A 15,307-nucleotide genomic window follows, 5' to 3' on the forward strand; every position below is an offset into this window, starting at 1 on the left:
GAAATTTGGGACAGATTGTAAAATAGAAATGTTTTACCCTGCCTGTATGTTTCCTCTGTATGTAGCATGGCCAAGTACAAACCCAAGGAAGCCATCCAATCCTTGATGTGTAGAGGCCAACAGCCCTTCTTCCCAATGCTAGTGGTAGAATACATAAGACTGGAACCTGGGAACGAGAGCGTGAGGACAGGGACCCACGAGTAGGTCGGTAAAGTGGAGCCACCCCACTGAACACTCGGCAGGAACCCCCAGGCCCGTCTACGTACGTACGCACACGACAAACCAGCACATGGAGACAGAGCTCTGCAGCGGTCTTTCTCCTCTCACACGGTAGTTATGAGCCCTCTCCCTCCCCGGGCCCCATGCTGGCAGAGGAGAGAGCACAGCAGTGCAGGGGGAAGAGCGACTCTGTCCTCAGTCCTGGATCTGTGGTCAGGAGGACCGCGTGAACGCAGTCACAGCTCCTCAGTTGTAAAACAGGCTTAGGTAGGCCACGCGGTTCCGGTGCTTTCTGAAGTCCTTGTCAGTGGACAGCTGCAAGGAAGGAGTATTGTCTGGCTCAATATTCTAATGAGAGCCCTCCACCTCTGGTCTTCCTGGCTCGTCGCTGCCGGTGTGGCCCGGCTGAAGCCCACCCCAGAGGAGCCTCGTCTCAGGGATGCTGTCAATGTTTGCATGCACAGCTACTCTCTGTCACCTTCCTCTGCTGCTGTCATGCTAGGAATTGTTTTCTACTTGACAAATCTCTGAGAAGAGCTGGTAAACTTCTCAAACACAAAGATTATGTGTTTGATTCCTCCATGTTACTCATAGGTCTAGCTGCCATGATGTGGATGCATTAGGCATTTAATACGTAGTTGTAGAATTAATCCAAGGTTCCTCTTTAAAAAACCCGGCACCCCCAGAATTATGATAACTCACATGGATTGAAAGTTTATTATTATTATGTTATAGGTACTGTGTTAGATGCTTCTCTACCTTATCTCTATCTTTACAACCTTATCAGATGGATTCTATTGTTATATCCATTTTATTTATTTTTTATTTTTTAGTTGCTTTATACCCATTGTAAAGAAAGGAAAATGGAGGCTTAGAAAAATTGCCCGAGATGACACAGTCAGTAAATATGGGAGCTAGTACTTGAACCTAAGCAGTCTGTCCCCTGAATTCATGTTCTTACCAGAACGGTCTACAGTCCCTGGGTGATCTAATACTCAAATGGTGTGATGGAAAGAGCACTGGCTTAGTAGGTACGAGATCTAGATTCAAGATGTCAATCTGGGCTAGGAATTTACCCAAGGGATACAGGAGTGCTGATGCACAGGGACACTTGTACCCCAATGTTTATAGCAGCACTTTCAACAAGAGCCAAATTATGGAAAGAGCCTAAATGCCCATTAACTGATGAATGGATAAAGAAATTGTGGTTTATATACACAATGGAATACTACGTGGCAATGAGAAAAAATGAAATATGGCCCTTTGTAGCAACGTGGATGGAACTGGAGAGTGTGATGCTAAGTGAAATAAGTCTCACAGAGAAAGACAGATACCATATGGTTTCACTCTTATGTGGATCCTGAGAAACTTAACAGAAGACCATGGGGGAGGGGAAGGAAAAAAAAAAAAACAACAGTTACAGAGGGCGGGAGCCAAACCATAAGAGACTCTTAAAAACTGAGAATAAACTGAGGGTTGATGGGGGGTGGGAGGGAGGGGAAAGTGGGTGATGGGCATTAAGGAGGGCACCTGTTGGGATGAGCACTGGGTGTTGTATGGAAATCAGTTTGACAATAAATTTCATATTTAAAAAAAAAAAAGATGTCAATCTGGACACATCACTTAATCCATCAGAGCCTGTTTTTCCTCCTCTATCATCTAGGGATCGTTCTGTTCTTACACCAGAAGAGCACTTGAGGATTAAGGAAGAAAATGTGCCTTTTGTTCAGTCATACACACCTTTAAAAATCTAATGAAACTGTGTAACTCTCAAAAATATAATATGTGCATCTACTGTCCCAGGAGTAAGGACTTCCTGTAGCTCATTCAAACACTTCTGTATAAGAACCCCTGATACATAAGGAAGAGGGTTCCACAAAAGTCCAGTCCGATTACCTCAGTTCTTAGGGTTCTTTTCTGTAGGCATGGAACCTGAGCCCAGTCTGGAGATCCAAATTTCATTGGCCAGGTGATTTTTTTGGGGGGCTTCATCTCTGGGTTGTATGTGCCAGGTCTAGAAATAAAAATACAAAGCATCACATGTGATGACTTAGTGACTGTATACAAACTCCATCAGTACCACAGCCATCCCTGAACTTGGCCTAACTCCTTGAGAAAAGGAAATAGCCCAATTAGCTTTTTTTAATGTGGGGCAAGTGTGGGGTTTGCTTGCCTATTAATGTATTTCTGGTGAATGTTACGATATCTAGTCTTGCCATCCAGTTGAGATTAACATTGACTCTAGTTTAAAAAATATTTCTGCAACTCAGTATCCTTGGTGGAGAGACCAAAAGATCCCAGGAGCGGTGGGTGAGAAAAAGAGATCTACCACAGTCATGAATAAGTACTGCTCATGATTTGAAACTGGTGGTAAAAGTGTAATGGTAATCCAATCAGCAATCTCAGGATGAGAAGGCTGTTAAATTTTGATAGACATGGCATTGTTTTATAATTGCTTTTGTTCATAACGCTTTGTTTTTGGTGTAGACTCTTCACTGCGTTGGAAACAGCACTTAGGATGGACATGGGGGCCAAGAGTCAACATTTTCACTTCCTTCATGCAACCTTGAGAAAGTTACACCCACTCTCTGATCCTTGAATTTCTCATGAGCCAGGCAAAGACCTTGACCCTCTGCCCCATAGTTGCACACATGCTGAATGGCTTCCTGAAGCACTTGGTCTATAAAGGCCACGTGCTCAGCCCTGGCCTTCCTCCTCCATTCAGTTCCTCCTTGCTTAGCACACCCTCGCCACACCAGCCTCTGTCTTCATTCCGCCCACGGGTTCCTCCCCAGCTTACAGCCTTCCCATTTGCTGTTCCTGCTGCCTGGGAAGCCCTGGGCCCTGGGCCCAGATCTTCACAGGCCTGGCACCATCTTGTCACTCAGACTTCAGATCACGTGTCTGTTCCCCTAAAGACCTTTCTGGACATCCTTGCCAAAGCGGCGCCATCCATCTAATCACCCGGTTACTGTCTTCATAGCACATCGCCAGCTCACCACACTGCCTGGTGTGCCCGTGACAGTCCTAGCTTGTGGCTACTGTTTTGGTGTAATTAATAAGTTCACTCTCAGAAGTGTCACTGTCTGACTACTCAATTGTATGGTAACTGTCCTAATTACCATTGATTTTTTTCACGTTTATTTACTTCTCATCTGTCTGGACTCTAGAGTGTAGGGTCCAAGGAATGAGGAGCCTTGCGTGATGGGTTTAACTAAGCAAAACCTCGGGAGCCCTTAAAAGTGCCTGGCACGTTTATAAACATTGACTGAATGAACCACTGTGAATTAGAATTCTACAATGCCAGAGATCTGGAAGGTAAGGGGTTGGCTCTTTAAAGATGGACGGGTGGTTTCTCATTGAGCTGGCGTGGTTTGGATGGAGCCTCTCCATTGTACGTCCTTTCCTATTGCTGTTTGTTGAAGCACTCCAGGAAAGAGGAGACATACCCAGGATAATAAGTGTCCTTTGAGTCTGTCCTAAATCGAGGCAAGAAGGTATTAAATGGAGCAAAATTTTGTTTGTGTTTTTGCTCCCGAGGATGTGCAGTCTGGTACATGCCAGGGTAAAGCATTGTGTCCTGTTTTTCAGAGAAAGATAAACGTGTTAGAAGGTGATATATATATATATATATATATATATATATATATATATATGTACACACACACACACACATACAAAGCTTCTAATTAAAGAAAACAGACAGATCCTCTTTCTGTTCATGTATCACTATGGTTTCACTACTGCAGCTACAGATTTAAACCTACAGTAGGGAGAAACCCAAGATGAGGGTGGGGTTCAGCTACCTAAAGACACATATGCTGAGGCTGTAGAAAGACACCTATAGGCGGAAAAGGACCAAGGTGACTTCTTGCACCTGCTGTGTCTGTCATCCCACCCAGAGATTTCTTAGATCCAGTATCCCTCTCCTTGAGCTCAGGTGTCAGAAAAATGTTCAACAACAGATTAGGATCCTATACTGGAGACATTTAGACTTGAAATCCAATCACACAAAAGGGTTAAAAGGTAGGAATTTGGTTTTTTTCTTACAAGATGATAGGATGCATATAAACAAAGCTTCTGTAACATCATCTGTGTCAGCCCTGAAGCCCTGTCTTGGTACTAGTTCTTTCTAGAATCATTTTCCACTCTCCCAGGGCTCTGACACACATTTGAGATACTAACATCTGAGTTTTTCAGATATATTTCTTAACAGCCTTGGTCTAAATATTTTTCTTGAATTGCAGGGGATATTTTTGGGGTAACACCCTGTTCTCTCGGGGATGCAAATACATGCAGCAAATACATACAGCAACATGGGTCACGCTAAAATCAAAGCACATTCAGCCATTTCTAACCTTGTTGATTGACTTAAACCTCACAGCTGTCCTGGCGCCAAAAGTATATCCTTTCCTACTGGTTGGGATCCTAGAGAGGTTGTATGCCAATCCATACATCTTCAGGTTGTGTATTAAAAAAGGAAAGAAAGAAAACACATAATGAATATTAAAGTCATCAAAACAGAGTGAACTCAAAATGTTCTTATCTGAATCTTCTCTGCAAAAGTTGCTGTTTCTTTTTTACTCCTGTGAGTGAGGACTATAGAAACAATTATATAAAGTAAGGCAGATACATCTGCAAGGAAACGTGGCTGGCTACGTAGAGTAAATGACTTGTGCATTCCAGTGAATCCAGTCCTGTGGGCCCCACAGAGCTGAATTTGCCCTAATCCCACCCTTGGTCAGATTACATTATTTCATGACCTAGCAGCACAGCAAGGTACCAAGGTTGGACTAATGGGAGGCATTGGTTCAGAGGCGTTTGGAGGTGGAAATGGAGTGAGTACTACATAAAAGACTATTTATAGAGAGGCTTGTGGTTGGTGGGTGTTGATAGTGGAGACAAGGGTCCTTTAATTGCGACACTGGATCTGACAGCTGGCCTTAGAGGGCGAGGGCACCTTCCTATGCGGCCACCTCAAAGATCACGTGTTTTTCTTCCATGCAACCTGGGTGTCCTCGAATAGGGAGCTGAGACTCACGCAAGGGAAGGTGAATACTCACATCTTCTGCTATGTAACATCCAGGCCCTCTGTGGGGCGCTCCTCGAAGAGGGATAAACTTGTTCCCCAACAAGTTTGGGGGGTAGTATTGAGGAAAGAGCTTCCTCTGTTGACATGTTCCAAAGGAGTAGTTATCCGGCGAATCTGAAGATCAAGAAAGAGGAGAAACTCCACATGAGGAAGGCCCCTGGGTCTAAGTGAGCGCTTAGGGAACGCGTGGGGTGTGTGGAGGCTAACACCAGGACTGGGCCGGATAGAGAACAAAAATCAGACCGAACCCCGTGGAGGGGAAGAACTGCATCCTCTCGCCCGCCAGCCTCCCCACTCTTCCCTCCTGCCCTCTATCCTTGACTCCCTTATCAGCCCCGCGCACCCGCTTTGCTGAAGCACATCGCGTGCGCAGCCAGGCTGGCATTTATGTACAGCGTTGCTAAGAGAACGCAGGGGCGCCGCGAATGCAAGGGGAGCGGCTCCGCGCGCGCCTGCGCTGCTGGGCGGGAGCCGCGTGCGCCTGCGCAGCTGCGCGGGACCCTCCCCCTGCCCCGCCTTCCCGCGCACCCCTGGGTCCCAGAGCAGTGTGAACTCTGCGTTGGGCGCAGGTGCAGGGAAGGGTTGTAGGACTCGCGGCTGCAGGGGCTGTGCAGGTGTGGGATTGAGCGGAAGGGCTTTAGAAGTTGGGCCACCCGGCGGGGATGTGCTGCTGAAGAGGGCTCCCAGGGCCAGGCCTACGGCAGGGGAATGGAGGACTAAATGGAGTGTAGCCTAGACAGTTCCCTAATTAGGCCCCTTTTAGACCCAGTTTTCCCCGCAGGTTGCCCCCTTCTACCTCTAAGTGGGGCACGCACGAGGCTTTAACACGGTTGGCAGCCTTGTGTGGAGCAGTGGGACTGCAGAGGAATCACAGAAGTGTCTGATGGTTTTAAAATCTTGAGCAGTCACTTCAGTGTTTTAAGTACCCGGTTCCTCATGTCCAAATTGAGAATAAAAACTCTTCCTTACAGGGTTGTTGGCAGGATTGGGAAAACAGGATGAAAGCAATCAGGTCCTGGTACTTGGTAGGTGACAATTGCAAGAGGTTATGAAGATAGTTTCCAGCCCCCTCATGAGCGCTCCCATCCTAACCCAAGAAGACACGTCAGAGTGCTTGTTGCCTTTACCTTTGTCCTGAATGTTTACACTAACCTGTTTTGAGTTTTGGATAGCTTTAGGAGTTATCACATGTGGTTGGTTCGTGCTACCCTTTGGCCTCTAAAGATGACCCTGTAAGCCACACGTATCCCAGGCTAGAATTGTCTGCAGGGATGATTTTATACATCTAATGCAGGGTTGTTTTTGGAAACTTGGGGAAGCATTTTGCTTGTTAAAAACTACTGTGGGGATGCTCCTGGTCACCGGGCCAGGGAGGCTGGCCACCTCTGCAGTGCATTGCCCAGTCACAAAGTAAATTGTCACATGTCCTACATAATATTCAGATATCTTGCCAGACTTTACAGAAATAATTGGTTGTGCCTGACTTATATATAACAGCACTAAGAAAATTTTTTACAAGTAATAGTGCAGAAAGCCCAATAATAGAGAAGAAGGTTGTGTGAGAAACAAAGCTTATAAATGGAACAACGATATGGTCTCAAAATTATTGTATAATTTACTCTAAGCGTTCTGTCTACTCGAAATATAATTGCAGTAACACTGATGATAAATAAAATGTAAAAATATTGGTATTGATTTGATCATTTTCACTTTCATTAATATTTCAAGTAATCTTAATATTTTTTTAAATTTTTTCTTATGTTTATTTATTTTTGAGATAGAGACAGAGTGTGAGCGGGAGGAGCAGAGAGAGAGGGAGACACAGAATCCAAAGCAGGCTCCAGGCTCTGAGCTCTCAGCATAGATCTCAACATGGGGCTGGAACTCACCGACTGTGAGATCATGACCTGATCCAAAGTTGGACACTCAACCGACTCAGCCACCCAGGCGCCCCATCAGGTAATATTAATATTTTTAGGTACTCACAGTATTCTTGAAATTAGTGTTTATGTTATTAGTGATATGAAACATGTCTTGCAAAGTACTTGGATATTTTGGCACCTAGTTTTCTCATTGGTGGACTAGTTTGCTTCAGACTAATACTCCAGCTAAGAACAGGTAGAAAAGCTGGACTAAATAAAAAAGATATATTTGGAGACATCCAAGATACACCAAGGAAGGAAGAATATAAAGGGCCAAGACTGCAAAGAGAGGGGGAAGTCCAAAGTGGTGAGCCACAGTTAGTACTGATGTTCCCTTTCAACATGGGCTAATCAAAGAGTGGCCGAGAAGCACAGGGTTTGAGCGGAAATTTGGACATGTGTGTCTCTGAAAGCTGGGGACCAAAAATTAGGTTGGCCATGGAGGATGGGAGACTGGAAAACACCCTGGGCTTTTAGTTGGGACCCTATACAGATAAACTACGGGAATAAGGGTAAATAAGAAATAGACAAGCTCTCAAAAAATCCTGAAATCCAGCTTCATATCTATATAGTCTCCATACTGCTTTAAGGTGATCTGCTTGTACCCTTACTGCATACCAGAAAATAAATAAATAAATAAATAAATAAATAAATAAATAAGTAAATAATCTCTGAATAGAAATCATCCAAATCTTCAACTAATTTCTTATGATTTTTTTCATGCAAAATGTTTGGCATTCAACATAAAACAGCCACTCATACAAAAAAAAAAAAAAAAAAAGAGTAGAAATAAACCCAAAGGAAATCCAGAGATTGGAGTTTTCAAACATGGACTTTAAAGTAACTGTACTTGACTGAGATTTTAGAGTAAGCCTCCAGACTGCAGGGTACACATAGGAAGAAAGAGAAACCAAGGTAAGAGGCTAAAAGAAAAAGTTGATCAGACACTAAAAACAAAGTCAATAAAGATCTCTTTCTCAAGAAAGAGAAATTTTCCCCATCAATCTTCCTGTTTATGTTACTAATATAACACACAACTGGGTCCACCAGTTTGCATCCTGATTGATGCAGATTTATCAACTTTTCATTATTGCCAATCCAAACACAGTACAATCAAAGATGACTGTCTAAGGTCACCTGGGTGGCTTAGTTGGTTCAGCGTTCGGTTATCGATTTTAGTTCAGGTCATGATCCCAGGACATGGGATCAAGCCCCACATTGGTCTCCACGCTGAGCATGGAACCTGCTTGAGATTCTTCTTCTCCCTCTCTCTCTCTAGCTCCCTCACTCTCCCCTCTTCCCTGCTCACTCTCTCTCTATAAATAAATAAATAAATAAATAAATAAATAAATAAATAAATATTACTGTCAATGTGCTACATATATCTCCTGCATAAGCAACGGTGTGATGGTAAAATTGAGAAGTGAAGGTAGAACTTCAGGTAGTTCTGAGGATTATCAAGGATTTGATGTTTGAATGATGATGAAGTGCAAAGGAACCTATGCAGGTGATTATTTAGTACTGAAGAATATTTAGGCAAAGTTTTATATTGTGGCCACTTTTAGAAAATTTTTTTTAACGTTTATTTATTTTTGAGACAGAGAGCGACAGAGCATGAATGAGGGAGAGTCAGAGAGAGGGAGACACAGAATCTGAAATAGGCTCCAGGCTCTGAGCTGTCAGCACAGAGCCTGATGCGGGACTTGAACTCATGGACCACGAGATCATGACCTGAGCTGAAGTCGGCTGCTTAACCGACTGAGCCACCCAGGCACCCCATATTGTGGCCACTTTTGATGAAGACTTTTAAGAATTCAGCAGTTCCCATCATATACATGTCTAACCATAGTTACAACATCAAGAGGATGCCTAATATTTATGCAGATTGTTCTAGTTTTATGAGACAGTTTATCTACTTTCCTCATTTGGCTATGTATGAGGCCATTATAAGAATTATTATTCTGGGAAACCACCCACTCTGCTGCAGTGGTCTAATTGAATGGGATAAATACATTTGATTTTTGGTATAATGTTTTAAGTAGATTTTTGTCTCATTTAAAAATATATTGCATTAAGTAATAAATCAGTTCAGCAAAGGGGCTGAAGCTGATAATTATATTCAAGAAAATTAAATGATAAATTGGAGAATTTTATTTTTTTAATGTTTATTTCTTTATTTTGAGACAGAAGAGAGAGCAAGTGGGGGAAGGGAAGAGAGACGGGGAGAGAGAATCCTGAGCAGGCAGAGCTGGCTGCAGGGCTCGATCTCACGAATCGCGAGATCATGACCTGAGCCGATATCAAGAGTTGGACTCTTAACCGACTAAACCACCCAGGCGCCCCAGAGAATTTTAGAAGCAATAAAAAGGAAGCAGATAAAAATTGTAGAAATAACAAGTGCCATCTCTGAAAGCAAGAATTCAATGCATGAGTTTAAAAGCAGATTATAAAAGCTGAAAGAACAAAAGAAATAGGAAAATGAATCAGAAGAACATATTCAGACTGGAAGCTTGGTGATGCAAAAGGACAGAAAATACAGGGAAAAAAGTATTAAAGATGAGAAACAATGTAAAGTTTCACTTCCATGCAGATTTTTTACAGTATAGTACTGTAAATGTATTTTTTCTTCCTTATGATTTTCTTAATAATGTTGTATATTCTCTAGCTTACTTTATTGTAAGAATACATTGTATAATACATATAACATATAAAATACATGTTAATCAGCTCTTTATATTATTTGTAGGGCTTCTAGTCAACAGTAAGCTGTCGGTTACATTTTTGGGCAATCAAAAGTTATATGTGAATGTTCAGCTGCGCAGGGAGTGATCACTCTTAATCTCATGTTTTCAAAGGTCAGCTGGATGTATATGTATATATATATATACGTATATATATATGGAGAGAAAAAGAGAGCGTGCATGTGATAGGGAGAACATTTAACAATTGAAGAACTGGGGTGAAGAGGTAAGAGAATTCTTTGTACTGTCTTTGCAACTTTAGGTTTGAAACTGTTTCAACATAATACTTAATTACAAAAAAAGATACCATTAGAAAAATGAGAAATGAAGCCAAGATATGGAGGAAGATATAAGCACAAAAACATCGAGACCTGCAATGTCCATCCAATGCAGTAGTCACTACCCGTATTAACTATCAGCACTTGGAATGTGGCTAATTTAAATCGAGATGTGTGTAAGTGTAAAATACACCTCAGGTTTTAAAGACTTCAAGTGAAAAACAGAGTACAAAATATCTCAATAAATGTTTTATTGGTTGCATATTGAAAGGATAGTATTTTGGATCTATCAGATTAAATAAAACATAGGAAAATAAACTTTACATGTTTCTTTTTACTCTTTTTTTACTGTGGCATTCAAAATGTAAAATTAAACACATTGCTCACATTATATTGCCATTGGATAGTGTTGATCTATGATAGATTAAGATCAGATTACCAATCAACGTGAAATTACAGATCATAAGGAGAAACAACTTAATAAAAAATTACAGATCAATAAGAAAAAACTTAATAAAAAATATGTAAAATACTTGAATGGGAAGCTCAGAAAGAAAGAATATCCAAATAATCAGTAAACATATAACAAGTGCTCAACTTCAGCAGTCATAAAGGAATTACAAATTTAAACCACAATGCACGACCCACAAGATGGCTAAAATTATAAAGACAGGTAACACTTGGTGCTGCTAGGATGTGAAACAACTGGAAATCTTGAATAAGCTTTTAGTGTGAAAGGAAATTGATACAATCACCTTGGAGAACTCTTTGGCAGTATTTACCAAAGCTGAAATAGACATCTCCACGACCTAAAAACTCCTGCTCCTTGGTGTTTACTCAGCCAGAATGCATACAACTGTGTACCAAAAGACAAGTAGAAGAACATTAAAAGCAACATGATCCGTAATAGTCCCAACTGGAATAACCAAATGTCCATTAATGGTAGAATGGAAAATTCAGTTGTGCAATGCTCATGCGGAGGAATACTATATGGCAACGAAAAGGAACAACACCCTGCACATTCACAATGGTGAATGAAATAATTTAGACACGAACATTTACATACTGTATGAGTACACTTACATAAATTCAAAAATAGGCAAAACTAATTTATGTGTTAGAAGTTAGAATGGGGGTACCTTTTAAAGGAGGGTGGAAGGAAAAACAGGGTATGAAGAGGGCTTTTGGGGTGATAATGGTGTTCCATTTCTTTTTTATTATTTGTTTATATAATGCTTATTTATTTTTGAGAGAGAGAGAGAGAGGGAGAGAGAGAGAGAGAGAGAGAGAGAGAGAGAGACAGAGACAGAGCTTTATCAGGGGAAGGGAAGAGAGAGGGAGACACAGAATCCAAAGCAGGCTCCAGGATCTGAGCTGTAAGCACAGAGCCTGACGCGGGGCTTGAACCCACGAACTGGGAGATCATGACCTAAGCTGAAGTCAGCCGCTTAACTGACTGAGACACCCGGGCGCCCCAGAGGTGTTCCATTTCTGACCTGAGTACTGTTTATACTGAGGAGTTCACCCTACATATCTCACTAATGCCCAATACAATTTGGGCTTTTTTGGTATGCATGATAGAACGATAAAATAGTATATTTTTAAAAAGCTGGCAATCCCAGAGGAAGCACATTAACATTACTTACTTCTTTTAAAAAATAACATAGGCATACCCCTTTTCCTTTTTTTACTTCAATAGTTTAATTTGTCAAGTATTATTCCTATATTAACTAAAGCTATTCTTATTATTATCAGGAACCAGGAAGTCTAGAGTGTTATCACTTTTCCTAACAAGTTTTTGTTCTGGCATCCACTTACAAATCTGCTTTATTTGTTTTCCTAAACTGCTCGTATGAATGGCATTTAGCCTTCTTTCTTAATTCTAGACTTATTCATTATTTATTATGTGGTGCAAGAATCTGACTACTTCATTGTCTTGTAAAGTAGTTATATCTGGGCATTTATATATTGAAATGCACATTATTTTATTAGAAATTATTTTTTGCCCTTACAATTATGGCATCATGTTATTTCTGAAATTGTCTGTGGTAGGCTGTGTTATTCATGAATTTAATTTTAGGATAATAAAGGGGGTATTACAAAATAATTTGTTACTCAAAGCAGGACTTGGATCCGAATAGAATTGAGATCCCCTGATCCAGTGAATAGGGATTCTGCTGGAGTATGGGTGTGTCTCCAGAAGGTAGAAGGAAGAGAAGAAAATAGACTTTCTAAATCCACTTTCCAGACTTTCTTAAGCACCAGTCTTTCGTGGCTGGTAGTAGAGGAATGAACATAGGCTTTGAGACTCTCAGAACTGGTTTCTGATAGGTACTGGTATGCCATTTACTGGCTACATGACTTTTAGAAGTTACTTAGCCTTGGTTCATCTGTAAAATGGCGCTAATCATTTCTTGCCTCTTTAGGCTGCCATGAGAACTTGAGAGATAACACGGGACACATCTTCCACAGCAAATGACTGACTTATAATTGGCATTTAACAGATGTTAATGCACTTTCAATCTACCACCTCCCTGCCCAGGGCTACAGCTAACTCCAGGAGTACCTTTGTGCAAATTAAAAAAAATTAAAATGTTGCCTTTTCATCTGAGTGGGTGCCATCTTTTATCAAGGCTCAGGACTCGATGAGAGGACCACTGCCACAGCCCTGCCTGGATCAGGGCTCTTATATCATCCCATGCATATCCCAGCTCCTTCCGGTTAGATTCCCATATGGAAGGAATGAGTTTTCATACATGTACTAGAGTTTAGGAACATGATTACCATAAGCAAATTTCCAAAGAAATGGCTGGGTGATCCATGATGTGATTTGGTTGTCTTTTATGTTCCCAAATGGATCAGATGGCATAGACTTTGAGTATCTCCAAGAATATCTGGGCCAGATGTCCCCATCGGAGGGACTTTCAGCCAGCCTGTTCCTTTCATTTACCAGCTCCATGAGTCACCACTGACACAAATAGACTTTAACCAAGAAGATGAAGGGTGTGACTAAGACTGGCTGCTAGGCAGCAGCCCCACCCTTGAAGCCCTCCAGAAGTCATTGTGACATTGCTTTCTGAAGGGCAACATTCTGGTGAGAAGGCTACATAAACATAAAGACCACAGTTCGAAAGTCAGCTCTGCTAGGGACACCTGGGTGGCTCAGTCAGTTAAGCGTCTAACTTTGGCTTAGGTCATGATATCACAGTTGGTGGGTTCAAGCCCTGCATCAGGCTCTGTGGGTTCTGTGTCTCCCTCTTTCTCTGCCTCTCCCCTGCTCATGCTCTGTCTCTCTCTCTTTCAAGAATAAATAAACATTTAAAAAATCAGTTATGCTAATTATTAATTGCATAATTTAGGGCAAGTTTTTCTCACAAGATCTCGATTTTGTCCCCTATAATGTGAGGACAATATTCACCACACAGGAGATAACCCATACGAAGTACCTAGTCTCATGCTTGGAACACTCACCTTGATAGTTCCTGTCTCCCTTCCTGCCCTCATGGATTTGGTTATTCAACAAATACTTATTAAACTCTTGTAATATATGCCAGGCACTGCTCTAGGCAATGGGAACATAGTAGTGTACTGAAATCCTTGTCCTCCTAGAGGTTAATTCTAGCGGAGAAGGCAGACAATAAAAATGGTAAATATATAAAATGTAAGATATTGCAGGTACCAAGAAAAAGCAAAAGAAGCACAGAAAGGGAAAAGAAAAAAGGAGGTTTCAATTTTAGGTTGTGCAGCCAGGAATGGCCTCACTGAGAAGCTGGTTTCAAGGAAGGGCCTGAAGAAAGGGTGGTCCAAAGGCAAATGGAGATCTGGGGAAAGTGCTGTAGCTTGTGCAAAGGCCCTGAAGCAGTAACATACCTGGACTATTTGAGACACAGAAAAGAGGCTGAAATAGTTCCAGAGGCAGGAGTGAGATGAGTCCAAGGAGGTGAGATAAGAACCGTCGTGACTCTAGAGCTGGACTGAGCCTGTCCTCTTCTTGCAAGTAGTAGGTGTGCAGTAAACATTCATTTGAATTACTAATTGATATGTAAATGTAGCAGGAAAAAATGGGGGGGGGGCAGGGCACCATTTTTTTTGGCTGCAGTAATTTCTGCATTCTAGACATGGTGACAGAATCAAAATCTTTATGGGAGGGGCGCCTGGGTGGCTCAGTCGGTTAAGGGTCCAACTTCGGCTCAGGTCATAAACGAGTTTCGTGAGTTCAAGCCCCGCATCGGGCTCTATGCTGCCGGCTCGGAGCCTGGAGCCTGCTTCGGATTTTGTCTCCCTCTCTTTCTGCTCCTCCCCTGCTCGCACTCTGTCTCTCTCTCTCTCTCAAAAATAAATACAGATTTTTTTAAAAAATAAAAAAAATATCTTTATGGGAAAATAGTGGCCTTGGAAAAAGATATTGGTCTGGGAAACCATTCTAATCTAGCAACTGGCCACTGTGTTGTTCAAAGATGCTTTTCCTCAGAGTCAATGGCCCCTTTCATGTCCTTCACCAAGACCAGTTCCTTGCATCCTCCTGTCCCCTCAGTGTTATTTGCCATAGCACTGACCTAAATAGAAACTCCTTCCAAAGGGACCGCCCAAATTCCTATGCTCTATTTTACTCTAGACTCTCTTATTCTTTGGTTAGAGATGCGATTACATTAATAATAATACTCAATTTTACTGACTTCTGCTTTCACTTCCTTATTGACGACACTCTCATATTTATGTTTCTGACCTCCAAAGCATGTCATGTAAGCACTCAGAAGTCAATACATCAGCTGTCATCACCCACAAGTGTGATTTTCCCACATTCTGTAACCCTATGCCAGCTCTGTCTTCTCAGTGGTGAATTTAGAGCATATCACCACCTCTCCATCCCTGCTATAAACTTCCAATGGCTGCACAGCTCACTTACAATAAAATCCAAACTTCTAACCATGTTGCAAGACCTGGTGTGATCTGACCCCTGCCTATTTCTTTCCTGTGCCCACTACCCTGGCACAACCTCGGTCTTTTTTCTAACGTGCCATGTTCATTTCCACCTCAAGGACTTTGTACTGAAAT

General features: G+C 41.8%; 1 protein-coding gene across 2 annotated transcripts; it reads right to left on the reverse strand.

The window, feature by feature from the left end:
* Window positions 1-294: 294 nt before the first annotated feature.
* PIFO (primary cilia formation) lies at window positions 295-13,179 on the reverse strand. Of its 2 annotated transcripts, none has more exons than XM_047873582.1 (6): window positions 13,037-13,179; window positions 5,283-5,425; window positions 4,578-4,676; window positions 3,669-3,799; window positions 2,116-2,233; window positions 295-534 (listed from the first exon to the last, which is right to left on the reverse strand). In XM_047873582.1, the coding sequence occupies exons 1-6, from the start codon at window positions 13,119-13,121 to the stop codon at window positions 466-468; spliced, it is 645 nt and encodes a 214-aa protein (XP_047729538.1). In that variant the 5' UTR covers window positions 13,122-13,179; the 3' UTR covers window positions 295-465. The 2 variants fall into 2 exon arrangements, with proteins under 2 accessions (XP_047729538.1, XP_047729539.1); XM_047873583.1 differs by lacking the exon at window positions 13,037-13,179 and adding an exon at window positions 5,655-5,768.
* Window positions 13,180-15,307: the final 2,128 nt, after the last annotated feature.

This window comes from Prionailurus viverrinus, chromosome C1 (genome assembly GCF_022837055.1).
Source record: "Prionailurus viverrinus isolate Anna chromosome C1, UM_Priviv_1.0, whole genome shotgun sequence".
NCBI classification, from domain to species: domain Eukaryota; kingdom Metazoa; phylum Chordata; class Mammalia; order Carnivora; family Felidae; genus Prionailurus; species Prionailurus viverrinus.

Excerpts from the sequence above, each read along its gene's own strand:
- PIFO (XM_047873582.1), bottom strand. The coding sequence starts at position 13,121 with ATGCCATCTGATCCATTTGGGAACATAAAAGACAACCAAATCACATCA. Across the intron at positions 5,426-13,036 it reads TCTTTGGAAATTTGCTTATG|ATTCGCCGGATAACTACTCC; the intron begins GTAATCATGTTC and ends CTTGATCTTCAG. Across the intron at positions 535-2,115 it reads AAAGAACCCTAAGAACTGAG|CTGTCCACTGACAAGGACTT; the intron begins GTAATCGGACTG and ends CCTTCCTTGCAG.